Source organism: Syngnathus floridae, chromosome 9 (assembly GCF_059516105.1).
Source record: "Syngnathus floridae isolate MCC-2025c chromosome 9, RoL_Sflo_1.0, whole genome shotgun sequence".
Lineage (NCBI taxonomy): Eukaryota > Metazoa > Chordata > Actinopteri > Syngnathiformes > Syngnathidae > Syngnathus > Syngnathus floridae.
Window position 1 is genome coordinate 8,742,901 of NC_142421.1, and position 24,689 is coordinate 8,767,589.

At 39.4% G+C, this 24,689-nt stretch overlaps 1 protein-coding gene across 11 annotated transcripts in view; it reads right to left on the bottom strand.

Moving 5' to 3' along the window:
* Positions 1-24,689, bottom strand: part of LOC148393348 (neurexin-1a-like) — a 181,131-nt gene that overhangs the window by 76,319 nt on the left and 80,123 nt on the right. For all 11 annotated transcript variants that reach the window (XM_088384596.1, XM_088384601.1, XM_088384599.1 and 8 more), the window contains 5 exons: positions 17,336-17,637; positions 14,883-15,044; positions 11,592-12,033; positions 6,534-6,917; positions 193-396 (listed from right to left, as the gene is read on the bottom strand). In XM_088384596.1, the coding sequence (XP_088240722.1) occupies positions 193-396; positions 6,534-6,917; positions 11,592-12,033; positions 14,883-15,044; positions 17,336-17,637 (1,494 nt within the window). The remainder of the gene's footprint in view (positions 1-192; positions 397-6,533; positions 6,918-11,591; positions 12,034-14,882; positions 15,045-17,335; positions 17,638-24,689) is intronic.

Sequence of the window (24,689 nt, forward strand, 5' to 3'; positions counted from 1 at the left end):
GCCGCAGACTCTTGCCATTGAAAGCTTCACACCATCTCCTTCTATTCAAGAATATGAATGTGTATAATAATGTGTGTGAAGTACAGCGCATGTGGTGGTAGGGCAGTGCATTTGAAAGAGTTGTCAGGCATAATTTAGCTCAATTTGACGCATGACTTTGGTACTGCAGAGGATACACGCTTGGGTCGCTACCTAAATTGACAGTCAGCCGGACGCGGCCGCTCTCCAGCTCCAGACGCAGTGTGTCGGCCGAGTCCCGAGAGGTGGTGGCGATTAGGATGCCATAAGCTCGCTGGGATCGGAAGCGCATAGAAACATCTTCGGCTTCCGTGTGCATCACCACTGGCAGCTGGACCTTCATGAACTTGCTGCCGTCGTAGCTGAGCACCGTCGCCTCTGCAAATAGATTAAAAAGAGGGGGGAAAAAAAAGGATCAGTGAAACAAAACATGGCAGTTTTATTGCAAATCCGGTTTGTCAGTCCTGCCGAAGGGGCTATTATACAAACATTTCACAATCCAATCAGATTTCAGTGCGATTATTTTCTAATGTTCATGTACTCTCTGCAGCCTTTTCCAGCTTTTACCCAAGGGCAATTTTCCAACCTGTTTTGAGTCAAGAGCCACACTATACATTGGAAACATCTCACAGCACACCACAAAGCAAATATAATGATGTGGGCCCGTATAGTTGATCACCACGTCGATAATCTCTCAGGAAGCTGTTTTTTGAACCGTGTCTTCTACCATCTCGACCATTTATTTTCTAGCCACTGTCATTGACCAGCATACTTGTCAATATCATTTTGCTAACATAGACAGATGAACAAACGTACAATACCTGCTGGTAAAAAATAAATAAATAAGTGAAAGCGGATTATTTCCCATCGCACACCTTTGTGTGCCATTGTACAGATCTTGGAAATTACTGCATGCTCTAGGAAATTGTGCCGTATTAACAAGTGTTGCCGTGACATCTTGATGAAAGCAATGCCACCTCTGTATACTTGCATAGCGCCTTGCAGAGGTACCAAAGCCACAAGAACAAGAAAGATGTGAAACATGAAAAAGAACGTGGTCTTCAACATGTGCCACTCAGCCGTAAGCAAATTGCTGCTGTGCCTAGAAAGACATTTGTGACTCACAGTGCAGTATAATAGAGACACATTGCTCAGGATTACTCATTGTCTCCAAAATGGTATCCAAACAGACGGTAAGTTTGAAAAGGTATTTCGATTCTAACCAGGCCGCCTCTGCAGGTGAAAGCTCACCATTATGGAATAGGGAGGCAAGCTTAGATAGGATTGAATTTCTTTCACTCACATATGACAGGAAATAATCAATATAAAGTGACTGGAGCTTTGTATCCACGTTTTGTGTGTCACAACGACGTACTACATGGGGACATTGACTGAGGCAAAAAATATTAAGATCAACATGATGTGTGTTTGTCCGTTGACTTTACATATTGAGCATCTGCCCGCTGCCGCTGCATTTACTCAAAGCATTAGGCAGCTGTCTGGAGAAATGCCAGGGAGATTGTTAAACGCTGGCAGGAGTTTGTAACAGCATTTCCGAGAATGTAACTAAACCGCAACCCAATAACAAAGCCATTATTGCTCTTGCAGTACCGAGACAGATAGTTCGAAGGGGGGGAATGGAGAGTTTGGGGGTTATAGGGTATCACTGTCCCACTCACCACCTCATCACCACTTCGCAGTCACATGTCACATCCAGCCCTTCCGGAGTGGCTCAGTCACATTTCTCACCCAAATCCAATTTCTCTACGCCCCTCTAGGGGTACCCTTTAGGTGACAGGGGTGTGACAAACGAACCACACTGCTTCCTACCAGGCTGACACAGCATCGAGTAGCATTTGAAAACTGTCGGAAAATAGGAAATACTGAATTCAAACTCCTAATACTTGGAAGATGTTTATTCCCAGAGGATATTTATTGTTCTTTGCTACTCTTTAGACATAAGTACATGCTGGCTCACTTTATTTGATTTATTCTCTTCAATCCCACTCTCATCCTTTCTCCAGTTTATGCTATTTCTGTGAAAATAAGATGAATTTCTATATTGAATGCTGCTGATCAATGAACAAACTAGTGTACACGAGTGATGGTTGTGAGTCATAGCACTTTTGGTTTAAATAAAAGTCTTCAGAAAATGCCCTCTTGAGGAGTCAAAAAATGTGACAACTGCTTCATGAAGCAAATTTGAAACTCAATTTTCTTATCACTACTGTACATATTTTCATTTGTCTCATCTTATTGTATATTAATACAGCAGTAAGACAACAACTCATTCAAGAACATCTACAATCAAAAACTATTTGGACCAATAGCTTTAATACAGGCTAGCCTCGTTTCCCTTTTTAATTTACTATGTGTAATTACCACAAGAGTCTGCTATCAAACTGAAAACAATCTGTGATCCGAACCATGAAATTGGTGTTTTTAATTACTTCAACCATTACGTCACCTTTCAACCATTCAAGCTGCATATATGGGTGAAGTCCAAATATATCTGTGGAATAAAATGTGTGGGAAGCACAGCCTCAACCAAAGTGAACACCACTCAAAAACCCAAGTGCAGTTGTTTTCCGAGGCCCTTCCATGTAACTAAATTGAGCAGAATGAGGCTGTCAGAGTGCCCAACATGAGACTGTCACAGGACAGATGGAAGCTACCAAACCAAACCAAGCATTAATTTCCCTTCATGTAAAACACAAAACAACACTGACGTGTGTGCTTTTCAGAAGAGTCAGCATGTGTTTGCATCTGTGTGATGTGACAAATTAGGCTTTGATAGTAACAAGGGGAAGGAATGAGAGACACTACACAGTTTTTTCCTTCCGTTTTCCCCTCAGGAGAAGAGGCTCTGCAGGAAGGGGAGCTGTCAACTGCACGTCACAGGATTGTGATGTGCATGCCAAGGTACTGGGCACCAGGTCCAATCCAATTTACATTTTGCTGGGGAACAACTGCCAAAGGCTTTGGGAAAATATATGTTCAGGATAAATGGGAGGAAATAACAGGATATCATAAATAATTCAAAGACACTGTCCTCTTTAACACAGCATTCCTGGAACATGCACAATCAAATCAACTGAATTCTAATGATGAAATATGTACAAAGCTAATTCAGTTAAAAGTTAAGGATTCCTGCAGATTTTCTCCAGAGTCATTATTATTTTTTTACAGTTGTTGACACAAATTTGTCTCTGCATGGTCACAGTGCAGCAACCTAGTTTGTCGCATAAACTAGGTTGCTGCACTGTCGTCATGGATTATTTGGTCCCTTGAGAAGAATCTGTAACTTTAATCCTGTGTTATCAGAAATATATACACGCCAGCTACGTATTTTACGGTGGAAAATCAGTTATGGACTCTTTAGAGAGAGTTACACTTATTTTAATAATTTAAAAATTAAGTAAATGAAATAATACTGTAATCCAAATGAATAAATTCAAGTCATGAGGTAATTTATACGGTGTGACATGCTACTATATGCATTTAACCGCAAATAAGTCTATATGTGTTCAGAACATTATATTGATCAAAAAACCTGCATTTAATACAGTTGTTTGCTGCAGTCAGCAATGCAGAATGCCATATCTCATTAGGGAATTTGTGCATGTCCTGCAATAAGCCATCTGTTAGCCTGCTTGGCCTTACATGAATATTTGAGCTAATTAGCAACTGGATCAACAATGGAGGGCTAGACATTTGGGATGCATGGACAGAATAGCTTTTTCTGCTTAATTAAAATCTCCCAAAATAGGGCAAATAGCTTCATGCCTCACTTTAGAAGCCCAACCCCCTACTCTTGCAATCTGGGTTGTCATAGTTGTCCTCCTACACCATGTGTAATTGCTGTACTTTGCCACCGGGGGGTACACCACGCTCAGATAAGTGAGAGCTATGGTAATTCTTTTGACAGCTCCTCTTCCTACTGGTGCCTGCTGCATCCGACCAGCATCATGGCAATCTGGAGCCATCAAAACAGCTGGCAGCGGGCCAGGGCACTTCCACTGTTCTCACTCACTGGCACACTAATGGCAGTATCTTAGCAGACATGGCCAGAACATGAGAGATGAGGATATCGGCCAAAACACAGTAAGACACTTGAATGTGAGAAGAAAAGGAATACGTGTGACAATGAATTAATGGCTGTGAAGATGCAGTGCTTTCGTTTCCATTTGCTTGACTTTTCCATTAACGTCAAAGCGGATATTGCCGTTCTTAACCGCCAAAATCACGTTCCAGATAATCACAATAGCCTTCAGATGTACAGTAATGTAAAATACAATACTCTATTCCTGTCCGTCATCTGATGAGTCAAAACTGGAGCACACGTGTGAGGGGGAAAGGCAAAGGAAAGCAGTGCTCAGCAGAGCAAAGCTCAAATGGCGTATTCAAAAGAGCTCAAAAATGTTTGCGCAAAAAACACTTATGTATATTGTGTTGCCATAGCATCAAATAATTTAATATTCTTGTTTTCTTCTATTTGAGTCAAGCTATTACCACTTACTGCAATTTTCATCTTAAAGTACCATTGTGATTCAGCGAGATTGTTTTGCTACTGTAGTTAACATAAGTGGTTCGTAGAAGATCGAGTGGTTAACAGGGCTGCCTGTGGCTGTAGGTTGACTGGTTTGATTCCCAAAGCAAATAGGTATGAGAGGAGCGAGGGAATGAGTGCCCCTCTCCAAAGTAGCCACAATTCAATAGCACCACTTAATCGTGCTTTACAAATGGAATGCTGCAAGAATGAGAACAAGGATAAAAATAAAAACAGGTTTAAAATAGATTATCTATAGGTAATGAGACTTTATAAAGCAAAAGCTAAAAAAAAAAAAAAAAATGCTAGATCAGGGCACTCTGTCATTGACCTGGAAGTGTCAGTACAACCATGTTGTCATGCAATCTATGATAATGATGCAGAATGGTTTGCAATGAGGAAACCTGAAGTGCATTGCACCATGATAACGTTGTCACATGCTTCACCTCTTTTCAACATTTGCCTTGATTATGCATATTTTAATTTGTTCATTAATATGCATTGTGTTGTGCATGTAGAGGAAAACTGTACAGCATTATTGTTGCGTGTTTCTATCGTTAATTAGCCTCTTTCGCAATGCTATTTATTGATATTAATTCATCTACAGAAGAAAGATATGCGTGATTCATGTAGGACTAAAAAACAATTTGTTGAATTGAAAAACTGTCTCGTAGCAGAATATAATTTTGCAATACATGCATTTAAAAATGTATTCAAAACTGTAACACTACTCATTTTAATTGCAATCTGTTCGCACAGATAAACCAAAATGTTATATCACAGCCTTTCTGATTTTTGCAAAACAGAATGATTAGGCCATCTGACAAGGTGATGTTTTGACCGAGACAGATTTTGATCAAGCAGGTCAGACTAAGACTAATCTGCTGGTCAAAGGCCAACAAGCTGATGTAGGCAGAAACGCACTACCACAACCTTGCTGAGCTTTGCACTCTGTGAAACCCAAACACATACAGCATCTTTCTAATTCAGGAAAATCTATCAAAACTATAGATCCATAACAAAACCCAAACTTAATGCATTGCCAGTCGAAGCAGTCGTACTGCTTGGGTAAAGTTTTAATGCAATATAGCCAATAGATAGAGTTGCATGGTTAAGCCAAGACTCCGAGCCTTAGGATTTCACTCCTCATATTCATCTTCTCCGGAGGAAACATGATGAGTATTCTGCACCAGTTCTGGCCACAGCCGAGTGGTTTGATGAGTTAAAAGGTTAGCAGAAGACAGCCAATTTGCAGGCTATTGTGCATGTTAGATATGACCGCCAGTATGTCTCAGCAGTGCATCAGCTACCTGCCATTCAACACAGTCCTCCACTCAACACTTTACAAACCTTCACTCTTTCTGGCTGCCATGTTAAAATGATTTTTTTTCCTTCAAATAAATCTGTTTTTGTCCATGTTTTAAAGTCAGCATCAGGGATTTTAAAAAGAAAACAGCACCAGGCTTCCCTCTGACAACAACAGAAAAAAATGACCCCTTAAAGGCGTGCAATTCCCAATCTATAGCTTTATAGAGTGGAAAAAGTATGTTGGGAAGTTTAGTTCAACTTCTGCTCTGTGAGTTGATTTTTCCCTTTGGACATGGATCTCAGTGGGTCCCCTATACAAAACTTTTTTTTTTAACAAAACCACCTAGTGCTAGTACTAGAAGTATTTTCAAATATCTTTCACAATCAGGAATGTTTGGCAGTTAGTCAAGTCAAGTCAAGTTTATTTGTTTAGCCCTAAATCACAAGCAGTCTCAAAGGGCTTCACAGTTGGCACCATTTTGACTCTTTGATTAATTATTTGAATTCCCATTATGCTGGTGGGTGAACCATAGTTTGGAAATGAGAAAAAATGCTGGCATCTCCGAAAAAAAATAACTTGGAACCCTTACAGGGAAAAAGATTTGGGTCATTGTGCAGTGCTGACAACATTCCAATCAGAGCTAGAAGGACGTCTTACCTCTTTCACAGGAGCGACCCAAGTATCCAGTTCCAGAGCAGTCGCATACATATCTGTTCCAGCCTTCTCTGCAGATGCCGTTGTTTTGGCAAGGATTGCTCAAACATTGCTTGGGGTGCTCCTTCGAGCATGAGGGCTTGACTCCTGCAGCCTTCTGAATTTCAGCCAGGCGCCGCACATCTTTACTTTGCCCATCAATAAATAGATCTCGAATGCAGCCGACGTAACCATAGTTAAGCAGAGCAGTCCACACCTCAGTGGGGAACACCAGGCCCATTTTGTTCTCTGGTAGGCCCCCAAGGTACAGGTTATCATCCAGGTCCAGAATTTCACTTTCTCCAGGGGCTGTATAGGCAGTTCTGAGAGTATTGATAGAGATGGTACCTTAAAACAGAGACAGAAGGATATTTTTCAATAAAGTGTGAAATCCAGAAAACTCAGTTAAAGATCCAGAGGTCCAATGGAGAAGTTATCCTAATTGGTGTTATCTATTGAGACAGGGTCAGGGCTTTCTTCATTTAGAAAGACTGATGAATGTTGATAAGACGCATTAATCACGAGGAAGCTAGTCTATTAGCTGCTTAATCCCGGATCCCTCGCATCCTCCTCTCCATTTTCCCTGGATTCCTCATAATACATCTCATTTATCTTAAAGGAGCAGTCATAAAAAAAAGGAGTGCGAGAGAGCGCAGAGGTGAATAAAAATTTGGCGCCCCTTCAATCATTTCAGCCGCTCGTAAAAAAAAAATTGTAACCATCTTTTTGAACTTGATTAACGGTCAGCAGCGTTTTTCACTCAGTCTCTCCTCCTGTTTGCCTCTCCAACATAAACCCGCAACAAGAGTTTGTGTGTTTCGCCAACATGATTTATTGCTCTCATTCAGGTTTAATCCTCGATCTGGAGAACGGTAAACAACAGCGGACATGACTGGACTGTAAAGTTTTAGAAAGGAAAGCCTTAGTGTGGAAATTGTATCAAGTGATTAATTTGTACACAGATCTGTTACTCTTAATCTAGGTGCCATTGTGGATCGTTAATTAATAACCGTGGCCCTCACTTTTCATATGGAGTGATCTATACAGCAAGTTTCTGCCAGGAGAAAGCAGCAGAGAAGTAGGCTAAGGATGCTCCAAAAGAATATTGCCAGAAAATGATCATTTGCATTTTGAGTGACAAATGCTTGCAACGGAAGATATGAGGGGCTAATAGTTTATTGCCTCAGGGCAAATCACTTTACTGTTTGTTGTGAAATGGGAGCAGAGCTTTTAAGTTACTTTTCTTCTCAGTGTGTGTTGGGTTGGAAGCCCTGAAGCCCACATTAGTTTTCATCAGGGCTGTATGGCATTTTATGGACATAGTAAATATTAAATGGGGCCTTTCACATTTTATTACACCTGCAATTATCATTCATGGATGTGAATATAGCATCATATTGTATGTATGATAAATATGTAGTCAGGAAACAGTTAGATTGCGGCTAGTAGTAAATCTATTTTGATCATGCGATGATCGTAGTCAACAATGAGACATCACGTTTTGTACACAATGACCGAGAGAACACTGGAGGACCAGAAGCAGAATATTAACCTGGTCCAAGCAGCATGTTGTATCCCGTTTTCAAGGTTCTGGCCCCAGACATCTGTTCTAACGCTTCCCTGCCACCACCAACTGCCCCTGCACTTTCTAGCCACATCTGTTGTGACTTCTAAGTCTTGCACACTTGGCAAGGGCCGCCCGTTATACAGCCAGAACAACTCCCTTCAGATTAAAGCTAATGAGCACACTACATCAAACTCATAAGTGAAGAAACTTTTTCTTCATTCGGTGTGGTTAGTGATGGGAGTGGCCACCCTTCACTTTTGTGAAATTCCCATGGCAAAGCAAACCATTCTTCAGTCAACTATCCACGTTCTTTGTTTCTTACATACACACCATCATCTAACGACTTCTTTACAATCCATGACATCTACAAGTGAATGCAATTATTGTATGAATAATCAAACAAGGGTGTTTTGTGTCCAGGGGAAGGCTGTCTAAATTAATACAAGTGGAAGTCAGGAGGATGTAAGCATCTGGTTCAGTGCTTTGCTTTCTTGACATAGTCCTGTAAAGGAAGTGTGTAAACACAGTCTAGCTACGTTGTCGGAAGGCACTAAAGAATCCCGTTGGGATGTGTGCCATCACCAGACAAGTAGCATGAGGATCCTTATATGCATTTTAGGACTATGTTTGGAACACCATTCATCACCAAAAGGGTTTAGGGATGTACATGTGTGATTGCTGCAGAACATAAAAAAGGAGGAGATGGATCCAGTACAAGATGGGAACATGGAGATAAAGATGTCTCTGTAAAGGGCATGGAGGAGGAGAGCACAATGATGTAAGAAAGCAGATGAAGGAAAGCAAAACAATGAAGTTGGATAAACTAAGCCACTTGATCAAACAATGCACACAGAACTCAGTCAATAATAATGATGAAGCTCCCCATTAAGGTTTCTAAAGCGTTGACCCAACACTTATTATTAAACTAGAAAGTCAGGCTCTTATACTTCCTCCATCAGCAGCCAGGCACAACTTGGCATGATACCTCCTAACCCCACTCACACATCCCCAAAATGTGTTAAACCGGGGATTACTACAATCCAGTTAGGACGATACGGCCAAATCTCTCTATGTGATTGGATTCTCTGTTGGGAGAGAGCTCCGGAGATGTGTTGCCTCTGTGAGTGTGGATGTGCACGGTCATATTCTTCGCGAGTGTGTGTGGCTTTGCCGTGCACACGGTGGCAGGAAGTGGGGTCCACAACAGAGCAATGCCCATATATCAAGTGACCGACACTACTCTCAAGCACAGAAGCCCTCACTTAAAAGAGTGTCACTTAGCATCTGTAATGTATTGAGGTTAGAAGATGCTGTCAGAGAGCAGGAGTCCATTCACAGATCTGCTTCCTGTAGGAAGAGCCTGAATACAGAAGATATCATGATCCACTATTGTCAAAGATTGCAGCTCAAGTGTGACTCATACAAGTCCCGGCTGCAGATAATTTCGTTTGGCTCTTGTGGTGCACTTTAGTTTTGAGTCAATCTTGAGTATTAATAGAACACTTGGCATGGAGAAAATTGCACCATATGTTTCATGTTTATTCCGCCCGCGCAATTTGTGAATGATTTAATGAATTATGTAAGAAAATGCTTTCATTTAATCAAACGTTACATTTTATTGTGAACTGAACATTGGTAATAGTATTTCAGCGTTTCTTTCTCGGCTAATTAAAGTGAGGTAAAATTGCAGAGGCTGATTTTCTTGTTGTCAGGTTGCTTTGACTCCAATTTATTTGCTTTCATTTATTCCATGGTGAGTTATCAATCTTCAACAATTTACACAAGTAATGTTTTCATACCAATCTTAGTTGGCAGCTTTGGAATTACGCTTTCAGCAACATTGTTCGCTTTGCAGCATTTGACTTTGGTGGTTCTGACATATGCTGACATGATACCAGCACCATCATTGATTTAATTGAAGAAAAAAGTAAAAGTTATTTCACAATTGTAAAGTGTTATACTCGATTTTTTTTTTTTAACTTATGTATCATGAAAGGTATGCGAATCTTATGTGAGTGCAACCTCCAGGTCGCCGGTGTTACTTCTGAATGCATGAAAACGTTTACAGAATGTAATGACTTCCACTTGAAGTGTTGTGCACTCAGCAGTTTATCAAACAGTATTTTTCGGTATTTTGCGGTTCAAACAAATCTCAAGATGCAGGAAGGTTTTGTACTTGCAAGAGGAACTAACCCCGGTAAGTTAGAAATGTGTCTTTTAAAAACATGGATACTTTGAGGTTTAATGTTAAACGTTCCGAGTCGTCCCACTTTGATATTGTTGTATCCCTTTTATATAGCACGGAAGAATTGATGCTATAATTTTAATGAAAACAAGATAAATTATTCTTAAATGTCATTAGTGCACATCTCGGCACAGCACTGTGTAGCAACTGTCTTGGTCCTGGGAGAGACTACCTCCTGTTTCCATGGAAACTTCAACAGGGTAGACAGAACAGTGACTAGGAAAAGCTCAACAAAATGTACGTGTGGACAAGTCAGATAATGAGCATCATTTAAGACGGAAACGTTTTTTTGTTTGACCCACCATTAATAGCCACAATATTTTATTTGAAAACACTGACTTCAGTGCTGTGCAGTAATGAAGAATGTGTAACCCAAAGTTATGTACATTGGAGTTCCAGTGTTGCTTTAGGTTTTAATGAATTCTAAATTCCAGCATTTGAGTTGGGGACCAGAAAATGTCAACGAGTACATCCAATTTACATTCTGACTTTGTAAGAGCTTAGCTAATAGCACATACTAATAAAGTGCTGCCTAGATAACCACATCAAAAGGGACTAAAACAGCAAATGTGAGTTTGAGGGAAACGTCGGTCAAAAATAAATTGAGGTAAACGAGACTGAAAGTCTGATGTATGTATGGGATTTGTTCAAAGACCTTTTTGAAGTAAAGTGAAAAGCAAATCAAAGTAGGGATTGATTGTTTGACAACAGACAAACACGGTCTGCTCAAACCAGTCCCAGAAAAACATTTAACATATCTGAAGAAGAGGTTCGGTGTATGGATGGATGGATGGATGGGTGGATGGGTGGATGGGTGGATGGGTGGATGGGTGGATGGATGGATGGATGGATGGATGGATGGATGGATGGATGGATGGATGGATGGATGGATGGATGGATGGATGGATGGATGGATGGATGGATGGATGGATGGATGGATGGATGGATGGATGGATTCCCAATGCAAACATTCACAATGCAGAATGAAAAGGGTATTGTGACTTCAAATTTTATGACTAACTAATACTGCAATTTTCTTTGAGCATCATTATATTTTATTCTATTTCACTTTATTTTATGAAAGAAAAAGGCAGATTTCATGGCTGTTTTTTTTCCTACCTTGCTTTGGTTCTTTACAAATGGTTTTATTGTACATGCTATTTCGGAAATCATACGAATCGCCTTATTAAAGGTTCCACAATTGACTTACCAGATCTGCCGTCTCGTTGGAAGTCCACGTGGTACCACTCGCCATCATTGACCTTCTTGTTTACTGCCTTGGTCTTTGTAGTCCCTGAGCCCATGTCCAGCAGCAGATACAGGTGGCCATCCAGCATCTCAATGGCAAAGAAGTCCACTTTGAGGATCTGGGGATTTTTGGAATCCTTCTGCTGCTGCTTTGGCTTCCCATGGCTGAAGAGGAGGAGTCCGTTTGGCTCTGTGGTACGGAAGTCAAATGAGATGGAGCCTGTCTTCTTCGCATTCCACTTGTTGAGGACGATGAAAGACTCTGGTGTCTCAAAGGTAATCGGGTCCAAAGTGGCCACATTCTCACACTTGAACGCCACAGTACCATGTATCTTCATCTTGGGATCTCCCTGCTTGGCTAGCTTTGATAGCTCAAGTCTTACATCATTGTTTTTATACACAACCTAATGAGACATAGCAAAAACAAAATGATTAGGCACATGCATATATTTTTTTAATTTAGGCTCATTTTAGTAATCATGCTGAAGGTTTACAGTTTACAGGCAAGTGTAACTGACTTTAAGAGGGATTTAGTTGGAAAGAAATAGCAATATGGCAAATTCAGTTCATTGGCACAGCGGACTGGAATGCTTTGAGGCATTATTTTGTGTTTATTTTCCTCTTCAAAAAATGGATGTCATGTTGCCAACATGGACTCTTATTGAGAAGTATGCAGCAGTATGCGCTGTTTAAATGGTTACGGAATCCCGTTAACAGGCTTTAATTGATGTTATGTAAAGTTGAGCAGTCCAGCTGATTATTTTGCCCGTCAGAGAAGTTCCAGAATCGTTACAGTATGTTTCAAATTCAAACTACAAGTGTTCTCTTTTAAAGTAATCCCCTGGGAGTCTCAGACATTCTTTCAAACTTCTCTGCCACAGCGTCATTCACTCCTGGAAGGATTGCCCGAAAATATTCTCATTCATCCAGGGCCTTGTTTTCTCAGGGTACCGAATCCATCACAACTCTGGTTGTCTTAGAATTTCTCAGACAAGAACAGTCCAGCACTTATGTATTGAAAAAGGACATTCAACTTTTGCCTGAACCTAATTTGACCTGGCTTTTTAATGGTCACATCCAGCTGGTTTCAGTACTTGATGTAACTTGATGTTGCAAAACAATGAGCTGAATATCAAAATTCACAACAGGTCCTTGATCCATTAATGAACAAATATATTGACTTGCTTTATAAAGACTCCCCTCAGCCTAGATTGTTACAGTGTTATCTGCATTTTGGCCCTTACTAGACAAAGTCACAGAAAGGGGGAAAACTGGATTTTTGGCAATTTATTGGTCATGGATCAAACAGCCGTCATTAATTTTGCAATTCAGCTCTTTGTCATATAACATCAAGTAGTTCAAAAAGTACTTAAACAATGACCAGTTGGGCATGAGCATTAAAAAGCTTGTAAAAGGTCAAATTAAGTTCAGATGAAAGCCAAATGTCCTTTTCAGTAACTCACTTTGTGATAGTAGTGTGTATGACCTGCACTTCACATATGTAAACAAACAGCTACTGCTATTATTATACACTGTTATTCTTCACTTCATACGAGGTGTGTATCAGTTTATAACAAGTAAGGTGACAGGTGCTAACACATGGCCATAATGAAAATCAGCAATTGAGTGACGACAAGATCTCTGCTAGGAAAAATGGTAACTGCAGTGTTAAGAGGGGGCACTGCAAGGACCACTTTGCAGAACGAAACGTGCTGGTATAATGGGGCTTAAACAAATTAGAGACAGCAATAACAACATTATTATCCAATCTGCATAATGACAGCGTAGCTCGAGTAAGAGTTACAGTAATGACATGGTTGCTTTGTATAGTTTAATAATGTTAAAATTGCATAATGAGACATTTACAAACAAATTTTAGGCAAGGATTTTTTCAATGAAAGATAACTGCGGTTATTCTGAATAGGCCTCATTTAAGAATTAGAATATCTTTGGATAGGTGAACCTGACTTCCTTATTTTGATTAAGTGTAGTGAAACAAATACTAGTCACATAGAATGCCAACGCTAGTGTTATTAACGGTAGATAAATAACATGCACCCCGTTTTCAAAAGAAGACTTCTTTAGTCACGTACCTGTATATGTATGCAATTTGTCAAACCACATAGCAGTTACAGCTGTGGAAAACATGGTGTCCTTGTTGATGTCAATTCTAGCACATGAATACACCGTACTTAAATATGCATGGATAACTGTGTTTATTTCTGAGTCGTGGCTAGTGTATCCAACTGTAAAATGAGATGCGACTTGAATCCAATATGACTGTTATTATAAAAATAAATTAAACCATTGCACATATCAAACAAGACGTCTAGCAATCATCATGTTCCCGGCAATCAAAATCAAAGTGGCAAAACCGACCATCTGTAGCGGAGGCAGCTTCTATACTTTCCTAATTCACTATTGTATCATATTTCCTTTTTCTAAGGTTTTCTGTTGCATATAAGTGCAATATATGACAATAAAAAGGATATATGGATTGATCATTTTACTAAAGCTTTTCTAGGTAGGAACTTTTATGTATCCCTGAAGTCCTAAAGAGATGCATTAGTTCACAAACTCTCTCAAAAATCATATAAAATATATCAAAGCAGATAAACGTAAATGTCATATAATCAACCTTTTGGAAAATAACAATTCAAACTCCCTTTTGATCAGTCGACCAGCTAATTAAATTACTTTTAATAAAATATATCATTGTGACAAAAAAAGAGTCAAATTCAAATGGGCCAATCTCAATTCATATGGTTGTTATAGAATGGGGTATATTGTGTTTTTTTTTTTTTTTACTTTGGGGTTGTTAAATTTTACATCTTTAGTCTTTACTTTTTGAATTATTTTTAGTTACTGCGATTGGCTGGCGACCCGTGCAAGGTACCCCACCTCTCACCTTCAGTCAGCGGGGATAGGCTCGAGCTCTGCTTCAGCCCTGATGAGGACAAATTATATAAAAAATGGATGGATGGACATTTTTAACAAGAGCATGTGTCCCAAAAACAGCAGTACAGCACCAAAGTGTACTGAACCTTTTTATTGGAGCCCTTCACTTTTTAGGCAGTGTAGGACATTGAGAAACCTCCTCAGCTTTGGGTTGCGGAGGCAAAATAAAGCTCGTGTGTGTGTGCATGCGAGAACACCAAAAAGCTCTCACACTATGGAAGGACGGTTTGTTGAGTCTGTAAGTGACATTCTGACTCCCCGCTAGTTTGAAATTGCCCACTTAAGTGCTATTTACCTCCTTGAGGCAGCCCATGAAGTTGTTGCTAACTGGCGATCCAGGCAGGTCCGCTGTGCTAGGACTCCCGCCAACGTAGAAAAAGTCATCGGAGCCAAGCATGGTATAGTCTTCTTGCGTATATCCCGTAGTTGTCAAGATGCCATCGACAGATATTGTTACCTAGACAAAGCACAGTGAAAGGAAACACTCTACTCAGCCTATGTTACAATACAACTAACTTTCCTTCTTCCCATCAGAGACTTATTTTCCTCTACGTCTTTTCCAGAAACCCATTTTCATGTCTGTTGTTCATGTCTTTTTTCTTGTTTTGTTGTTATTTTGTCCAAATGATTAGTTGGAGGACACCATGCCCCCAAAAGAAGTGATGTTTTAGAGAGTTAGTGAACAGTCCAGGATACAGTGTTAGTATTGCCCCGAATGCAACGTAAAACTATTTGGCAGACACAAAAATGGTGTTAGTAGAATGTTAACTGGGCCAGTTGAACTATTAGTATGCCTAGCAGTTCTAAAAAGAAGTCAGATGTTAGTGATGAACTACATGCTGAATCTCATTATTTGAAGAATAGCCAAAGACAAAAACAAACATGCATGTCACTCTTTTCTTTTTGATCATTTACATACAAAAAGAAAATGTTCCAAAATGGATTGGGTTACGGAGGTTTTTATGCTTGCGAGTGCATCAGATGCATGCAGAGACTTATGGACACTGCCAAACCACAAGACGGCATGGGAAAGCACCAGAGAAGACAACCACAGCTCTACAAATGGCTTGTGTGACGCAACACTTAGTCAAAAATCATGCCGTGCCAAATGAATCAGGAGCCAAAGAAAGGCCAGCCAGACAGCAAAGGGTCTCTAACATTTAAAGTAATCAAAATGATGCTAATAAATGGGTATCTCGGACAAAATTGGGCGGAAACATGTAAAAAATAAATCAATTAAAGAGGATACAAATGATGATTAAAAAAATATAACTGCAAAATAAGCCAAAACGTACGAACCGCAAATTTCCCTTTTTTTTTTTTTAAATGACGTCTAAGGAAAAAAGAAACACGGCAAACCCAAACTAAAAAACAATTACTATGATATCTACCGAACAATGTAGTTTGTTTACCATAGCGTGTCCAATGCCTGAGTGCTTTGTGGAAAAGGGGGGAGAAAGGAAATTAAAAACTGTGAACAGAATAACGATTGTTACTCAAATCATATATGATGGTCAATAGTGTTAGTACATTGTTAAAACGGCAAAGACCATACTGGTTAGTAGAATGACACATTCCATGGATGATGTTAGTTTGCTTTGAAAGCATGTTAGTAGTAACAGATAGGAAATAGGCCAAAATAAGTTTAACAAGAAAAAAGCAGACCTAATAAAAAAAATACAATTTTCAGAGGTGTAAGAACTCAGCCAATGAAGTTCCACATGGCGTTGTGTTATCATGGTCTGGGAGAGACCACAGAAATGGAATAAGTAATATTCTTATCCATATAAAGATAAAAAGGTATGACTGCTGGACATTAAATGGTTAGGGTTAGCCTAAAGCCCTTTTGCCCAATGTCATACGTTATTTTTGGTCAAATGTGTTTTTGTCTTTAGATTTAATTGAGTCCAGTGTCTCAGACTTCCACTCACTCACACACACACACACACACACACACACACACACACACACACACAACTGGACCTCCTCTGTGATTGATTGGATTAAATTTAGGACCACTTGACTGCAATTGAAGAAAGCAAGAAGACCCGTGACAGCTTAAGGAACCTCAGTGTGTTTTTTCCCCCCCCAGAGAATCCCTGAATTGACTTGAATCAAGGAAGAGGTTGCTAGTGTTTTTTGTTTTTTTGTTTTTTAACTTTGCAAATGTGTTGGACTTGCAATGGCACACAGGGCACTATACATTATTCTGATTATGTGACTAACAGATGAATGGCTTTCATGGCAGTATGCACATCAGCCACTGGGTGTAAAGTTTATCCTATTGCATTTTTCTGACTGCATCCATCACTGTACGCAGGACTAATAAATTGTCCGAAATACATGAGAAGGATCACAACTGTTGTACCTGCTTAAGCAATACGTTTAGCATCTGTGAAACCGAGCACTTTCTCACCCATCACGTCATTAAATAGAAATGTATGATTAATAATAATAACCACGAGGTCATATTTTTGTAGTTAGTTTCATTCAAAACTTGAACATCTAACGCGATTATGGAAAGTCAAAAGCAAATTCAGTCTCTTCTCTTTCAAATTCAAATTGAATCTTAGTCTTCATTCACATCAAGCTGTCCCCGCTCATTTGTGTTTCTGTTTTCTATCTCCAGCTTTGATTTAGCAATTACAGGGTCTGGGAAAATAATACAATACAGAACAGTATGATGGTAATGATTTAAGTGCATGTTGTAATTCAGTTAGGTATCTTGTTCATCCTCTGTACTGTTACCTGACGTAGATTCCTGGTTACTTTGACATCATGCCAATCATTGTCATTAAATTTCCCATTGACTGGCTCCACCAGAGCTTCAAAGGCTCCAGACCCCAAATTAATGACGAGAGATACGGCCCCGTTTTTCAGCGCCAGGTTGACGTAGTCGGCTGATTTGCCGGTGTGCAGCATCAGTCCATTCCTCTGGAGGGTTTTGAATGACAATGTGATTTCATCGCTGCTGCTTTGAATCGGGTTCAAGGACAAGTCGTAACAGAAGAACTCAGATCCTTTGAAGGTTGCAACATATTCTTCTTTCCCTGCAGAGACCGAGAGAGAAAATGTGTTGAATTAATAACGTGCCCTCGTGGCTGTTGGGACACTGTCAGAGGGGAAAAAATGAGGAAAGAAACATCTCAAAGTAGTCTGATTAATAATAAACACACGGAAATTGGACAAATACCTACCGCAGCCCAGGACCATTAGGTGAATGTGGTACTGCATTTTGTGACTCAACACATGACATTTAATAAATACGTCATAGAAGAGTACTTATGAATGTGTAGTCTTTATTTCATTTGGTCCATCATTACCCGCCCTTAGTAAGTTTTAGAGATGACACAACATAAAGGTGCAACTGAGGGTTCAGCATTTTCCTCAAGGGCACTGACAGGTCTTAAGTGATCTAAAGGAGTCAAAGCAACAATCCCTTTGTTACAAGACACTCACTCTACTCACTCATCCATGCTGCCTGCAAAAAGGGAGGAAGGTGCAATTGTAGGTCCCATTCCCAGAAGAGAGCATTGTGGTAAAATGAAAGGGTCATTCTTATTCGGCGAACTGGAAGTACTTTGCCTTGCAATCATTAAAAACTGAGAGGTTGGCACATGGCTGCCGTCTAAACATTGCAATACTTTACTATGACTATGTAAGGTTGTGAAGACTCAACGCCATGAACATGATTGAGAGTACACAGTGCATGCCATCTAAACACATAATAGCAGACCACGGAAGGAAAAGAAAGACAAGAAAGGATATTCTCGGGAAAAAAGTAATACAACCAGAATTGCATTCGGATTCATACAGTCCAGTGCATCTAAAAAGTACTAAAACTTTTCCATATTTTGTCATGTGATAACTATACACGAAAATATAAATTGTAATTGTAAATTCTCTTCACATTTTGTAATAGAGACCAGACCGTCAAATAAATAGCTGTTAGCTTCTTATGGGACATGTCTACAAATCAAGAATCATGCAACCTATAATAAACTTTACAACCACTTGAAAAAAAAACAAAAATTAGAATAACTATGCAGAGACAAAGAAAATGTCCTGATCATCTCAAAGATGGGGTGCATTTGTATAGCCGTTACAAAGCATTTAAAAACTAGTTTAGACAGATAACAAGCTATTAAAACCACTAGCAGAAAATAAGCCACAGCAATATAAATGGGCGAGCAGCGTTCAGGCATGCTACAACAGCGTAACAAATAAAAAGGGGTTGCTGTCCACAACAATTTGTCACCTCATTGATTCCCCCTTAAAAGCCCTATACGGCACCTCTGGGAGAACTACATGAGGCCGTAATTGAGGTTGACTGGAGTTCTCTTTTTTTTTTTTTTTTTTGTCGCCCTCAATGTCTGTGAACCCTATCAGTGGGAATGAGAGACCTCTACTTCTTTTCACCAGCACAAGATCAGGATCACAGAACAAATAAGGTTGTGGGTCATTCTCATCTCTGACTTTTATTATACATCGCCAAACCAGCACTTCACTGTTAATTCCTCTAAATAATGAGGAATGAATTGTGAACGTCGAGCATGGATTACGTTATTTGTGTATGTGTGGATGTGCAAAGGACATGCTGACGAATTTATAACAAATTGGGACTCATCCCAACAGTTGAAAACAAACATTAGTAAGCACTTAGCATGGTAAATTATATTCAGTGACTCTGAAATCCGTCACAATCGTACAGAACGTCATTAGACTTCAAAACTCAAAATTAAGTCAAAAATCCCTAATCCACATTCTAATAGGCTGCATTACCTACCCAGAGCTGGATTTGGTTTATCAGAGCTGCCAGTGAAAACGCTAAACTGAACATGTCAAAAAGTAGGAAATCGAGGATAAACATGTTGAAACAAACTGAACTTTAAAGTCTGAGTTTATTGCAATAGGTAAGAAAAAATAGCATAAACAAGAATTGCCAGTGGCAGCAGTTTTACAACACCCAGCTGGACTTACCGCTCCCCACAAACATCCTGCATCCTAAAATAGGATCATGTCAAATCAGTGTCTTCTTTTATGATGCCTAATCCACATACTTTACAAGGTGAAAGATGTGTGTGAAGTATTATTTGACATTTGTGACAATTATCCCTCTTACATATACCTGAGGCTGACTTCTACTAAATTTCCTGGCTCCACTTTTAGGCAGATTTTTCAAAAAAAGGAAATGCAACCTTCACTGTTAACACTTGACTGTTGATGTGTCACAAAACTGTCACATTTCTGCAGGGGGAAAAAAACAGCTAGTTGAAGGCTGTTGTTCTGTCGCTGTGTTCTTCGGCGTCTTTGGGTGTGTCCTGTGGTCTCGAGTCAATCAAAGCTCCGCAAGCTGCTGGCACCTTCTTGCCCTTGAGTCACGACACTGAATGGGAACGGGGATAAAAGCTAGCGCCTTTAGTCTTCTTCCAGACAAGAGAGGACAAAAAAAGACTAGAACAGTGTGAAAATGTGCTCCCAAGCGAGGCCATGAATACATAGACTTGAAATTTTGGGAGGGTTTTGTTTCGACAGATATTTAACACCAACTAATTTACCAATTGGGTGTAATATATCTTGTTACCATGAGATAGTAGGAAACACAATTTCAATCTCTTTGTATGTCTCGACATGTGAAGAAATTGACAATAAAGCAGACTTTGACTTTGATAAAGGTGAAGTATACTTTATGACACCTTTCATTTTATCATCTATAAATCCAGCACTCTTCAAGCAGGCCAAATATATAGTAATATATTAAATTGTTTCTCCTTTGTTTTTCCTCCGTTTCTCTCATTACTTTACAGTATTTGTGGTGCAGAGCAAATTGGCCGTGGTGATGCCAGTAATAAAGTTGTTTAAATCAAATCAGTGCCACAAAGTTAAATTATTCTGTTGAAGACACACAAATTACAGTATTGAAATACTGTCATAAATATAGGTGTATATATAAATTATCCTTTCAACAATCGCTAAACAAAACTGACAGTATAGAAGCCAAGTACATATTGTAAAGCAGGGCAGGACTTTGCCATACTATGTGTACATCAGTGTGGCCAGGAGACTCCTCATCAGTCACTTTGGTCTGACACTAATCTGGCATCTGCTGCTCTATGGCTGTTTTTAAATTAGCGTGGACCCAGGGGAGCACACTGCCCGTCAACATCAAATCATAGCACAACCACTCCAAAACAGACTTGGCAGGGGATTAGAAAAGAAACTCTTGTGTAAAGGCCTTGAGTTTGTCTTCACACTTATTTTGTTTGATGCAATGAATATGATATGTTATAATGGTGACTAAAATGTACCATTATTTGATAGCTCCAATACATGCACACCAGTAGGTAAAGTACATCTACTTTCTCGTGGCCAAAGTAAGTAGTGGTATAGATGGACACGTCATCTTGATGTAATGTTTCTAATAGTCTGTCAATCTGGCTATTTTACATTTAATTGCAGATAATTGCAACCTATTTTATTTAATAAATATTGCTCTGGTCGTGTCAAAGTTTTTGATATAGAGATATACTTAGGCACCATGATCAGAATAGACTGAAAAAAAATAACTATAGTTTATAGAGATGGAATAATAATTTCTGTATAAATGTCTTTTATTCCCCAGGCCGAATATTGACTTGGACTATAGCCAACTTCATCTTTGTAATAAATCATCCCAATCCCTTGTAAAACTAGAAATGCGGTTTTCAGTGACAAGCACCAGTTGGAAGACTTTTCATCAGGTTCACAAGAAGTTCACAGCTTACACGAGATGCCTCACATACACCGCATCTACCGAAACACTTTAAAAGGACCAGCTCAGCCGTAAATATGTTTTAAACCATCAAATGACGAGCGAGTGGTTTCATCGCCTGGCAAGTGACTGACATTGAATTTCAGTTCATTTCCATTCAATCTATTTTCTCTGGCAGCCTATTAAAAGCATACAGACATGAGTCTTTTTAAATTCTAGCAAGTTAGCGTCATGAGACCACTCTAAGCCTCTTAGGCTATGACAGAGAGGACTTTCGTGAAGCATTCTTCAAAAACATATTTATTACATTATCACCACATCATTCGAACGACCCAATATCAAGCTGTCTTTCAATATGCTTTATGTGAAAACAGCTATGAGCGGCCCTACCCTACGTACCATACATAATGTAATTTACTTCATTAAGAATAACTGGGAGAATTATTTCACTTCTTTAGTGACAATAACAGGAAGATGGATGTGTTTTCCCTGCCCTCTCTGTAAGATGTATGCGGCTATTTGACTCAAAGAGTCAGCATGCGTGGATGGCTGCGAGATTACACATTCCAAGTGCTGTTAGACACACTGTCATTTAGTTGCACAGTATGATGGATGTCTTGCTAGGCTCAAAAAGAGGGAGCGGGAGAGAGAGTCGAGAAGTCAGATTGAAGGAACACTTCTGACATATTCATTCAGTGTGTCATTAAAGGAGGCAGGCATCAATTAGGTATTTATTATAGAGTGCAATTTTCCTCAAGAAAACAACAAAAAAATGTTTTGTTTTTAAGGAGAGTCCGGAACAGACTAATGGTCTTTCCATTTACTTCAAAGGGGAAAGATGATTTGTGATACAATTGTTTTGAGGTTCCGTCATTGTCACAGAGCATATTCAACTTTTATCTCAAAGCACCACTAAATACGCCTAATTCGATTTTACAATGAGTCATGCAGAAAGATGTATGTTACGTTTAAAGCAACATTTATGGCCACCAGAAACCTAAAAGGTATAAAAGACACAGAATTCAAGATCAAACAGTACTCCAAGACTACAGCCGTGCCCCAATCACATTACCCTAACAGTAAATAATTGATCTGGCAACGTAGTGTGCACTGCAGCTGTTGCCATTCAGCAAAGTGTTGGCCTGCTCCACTTCCCCAAAAAGCCACAGTGCGCATCCCTTCAGCTCCATCAAAACTCAAGGCTACGCCAACCAAGAATTCCAAGGGTGGCAGGTCCACATTTCCTGCTCTGAAAACCACCCAACAAAACCTGTCATCAGAGTGAGCAGTAGTGTGGCCGCAGTGTGGTGGAGCCTGCGGCATCATTGCATCACAATTTCTCATTAGTTCCTGTGGTTGGCATCTCTGTGGTTCGACAAAACCCCCGACGGGATCCTTTTGGATCCCCTACTTCAATATGACCAACCAAGTACTTCACATTTCAATCCTTCATGACATTTTACTATAAACTGCTCGACATACAGAGATACCTGTATGTACGATTTCCATATTTTAATAGTTGGTAACACTAACTTGCGTCACTTGAATAAAGTCAACTGCTACAAAAATTGATCCATGTAATGTTCATCCCACTGACATCAATTCAAAATATATCTTTGTCGATTGCAACAAAACGAGCTGAATGAATGAATTTCAGAATTACTACCGTCCAAGGGGACATATTGTGAAACATTGATTCTTTTCATCGCTTTTCTACTAATAGCGTGGTCTCTGGAGTGCTTGCTCACCCATCAATGAAATGATACAACCAACTAAATCTTTGTGATTTGCCTAGTCCTTTGAGTAAGCTGTTTGGGATTTGGCCAAATTGTAAAAAGAAAAAAAAAACAGTATGGCTCCATGAAACTTTACTAGCGCTGCTAATAAAAAGGAAGCGCAAAAATTAACAAAACAGCTCTAATTTATGCAGCAAATCTCTGCCAGCACATTTGTCACATAACACACCTGCATCCTTTATGAATATCATTATGAAATTATTTTCAACTTTTACTAAATAATCCTTAACTTCTATTTACATGTGCATAATAATTAACATTGATAAACACTCAAACGAACAACATGACGGTCAACTGAAGTATTTTGGGACGGAATAAAAAAAACACCCACAGGGTGATGACACACATCATCACAAATGTCATCCTGGCAAATGTTCTGTCGGTTCACATAGTTTACTTGTCTTGGTCATATACATTTGAGTCTGCTGCAGCTGTGGAGACAAATCAACACATTGAATTTCCATTTCCACACAGCTGCTGCCAACACCATCATCCTCACCATCACACCATGTTAAGCATCTGGCAGCAGTAATTTCAGGCTGAGGATGTCCTCCAAAATCCAAGCCAGATGCACATGCCTCATTAGCCATTTCTAAATCATCCAAGTATTGTGGTCACTACATATGTGAGCAATTATAGTCCACGTTTGGGCCAACACTGTCTTATGTAGAGTGTAGGGACCCTAAATTTTGATTTATCTATCAGTATTTAAAAAAAAAAAAAAAACTTTTATCCAGTTATTCACCTTACTCAAGGAGGACATTTGATGGATCTTGAAGCACAATTATCCGAACCAAACTTTGTTCTTTGGACTCGCTATTCATACAAATTATCCATATCAGAAATCACATAATTATGTAAGGAAATTAAATATATGCGCGAGTGCCTGAGCTTAAGATATTGTTCCAAAAAGGTTGAATGAGCTTCCCCGGAGGGTTTGCAAGAGAAGCGGAGAAAACCGCTTGTCGAAAACTGGAGGAGATACTCAAGATCAAATAGTGTGTATGCGTATGCGAGATGAAAACATACCACCATTTATAGCTGGCAGCTATTAAAATAAATCTCTTTGTGCTACTCCCTACTGGGGAGAACATTTTGTGGAGTGGATTTAACAAAAGTGGCACCTTGAGGACTTAATGGGACTGGCAGGGAAAAGGGTATTCAATCAAACACAATACACCACAGACACTTTGAAGGTGGACAGTGTGAGGAAGGTAAAAAGCAAGTTGCCTCCTCAGGAAATTTGGGAGCCATAAAATTATATCACAGCGGGCCACAGTGTACGTTTCAAAACAACTGCTGCAACCACAATCTCAAAAACCAATAACAATAACATGACTTGGTTTTAGCAGTCGTGGATTATCACTTATTAACTGGACATCATTTGGTCATTTTTGTAAATATGTTAGTTGTTACAGAAAAATTATAATAGTTTGAGAAACCACAAATAATAACCCAAATAATTTGACCTTATTCTTCAAATAATTTGGGCATTGCGTGAAAGGCGGGAAGGAGGATGGTATAGTGCAAACTGGAATATTTTGACAGCTTTGAA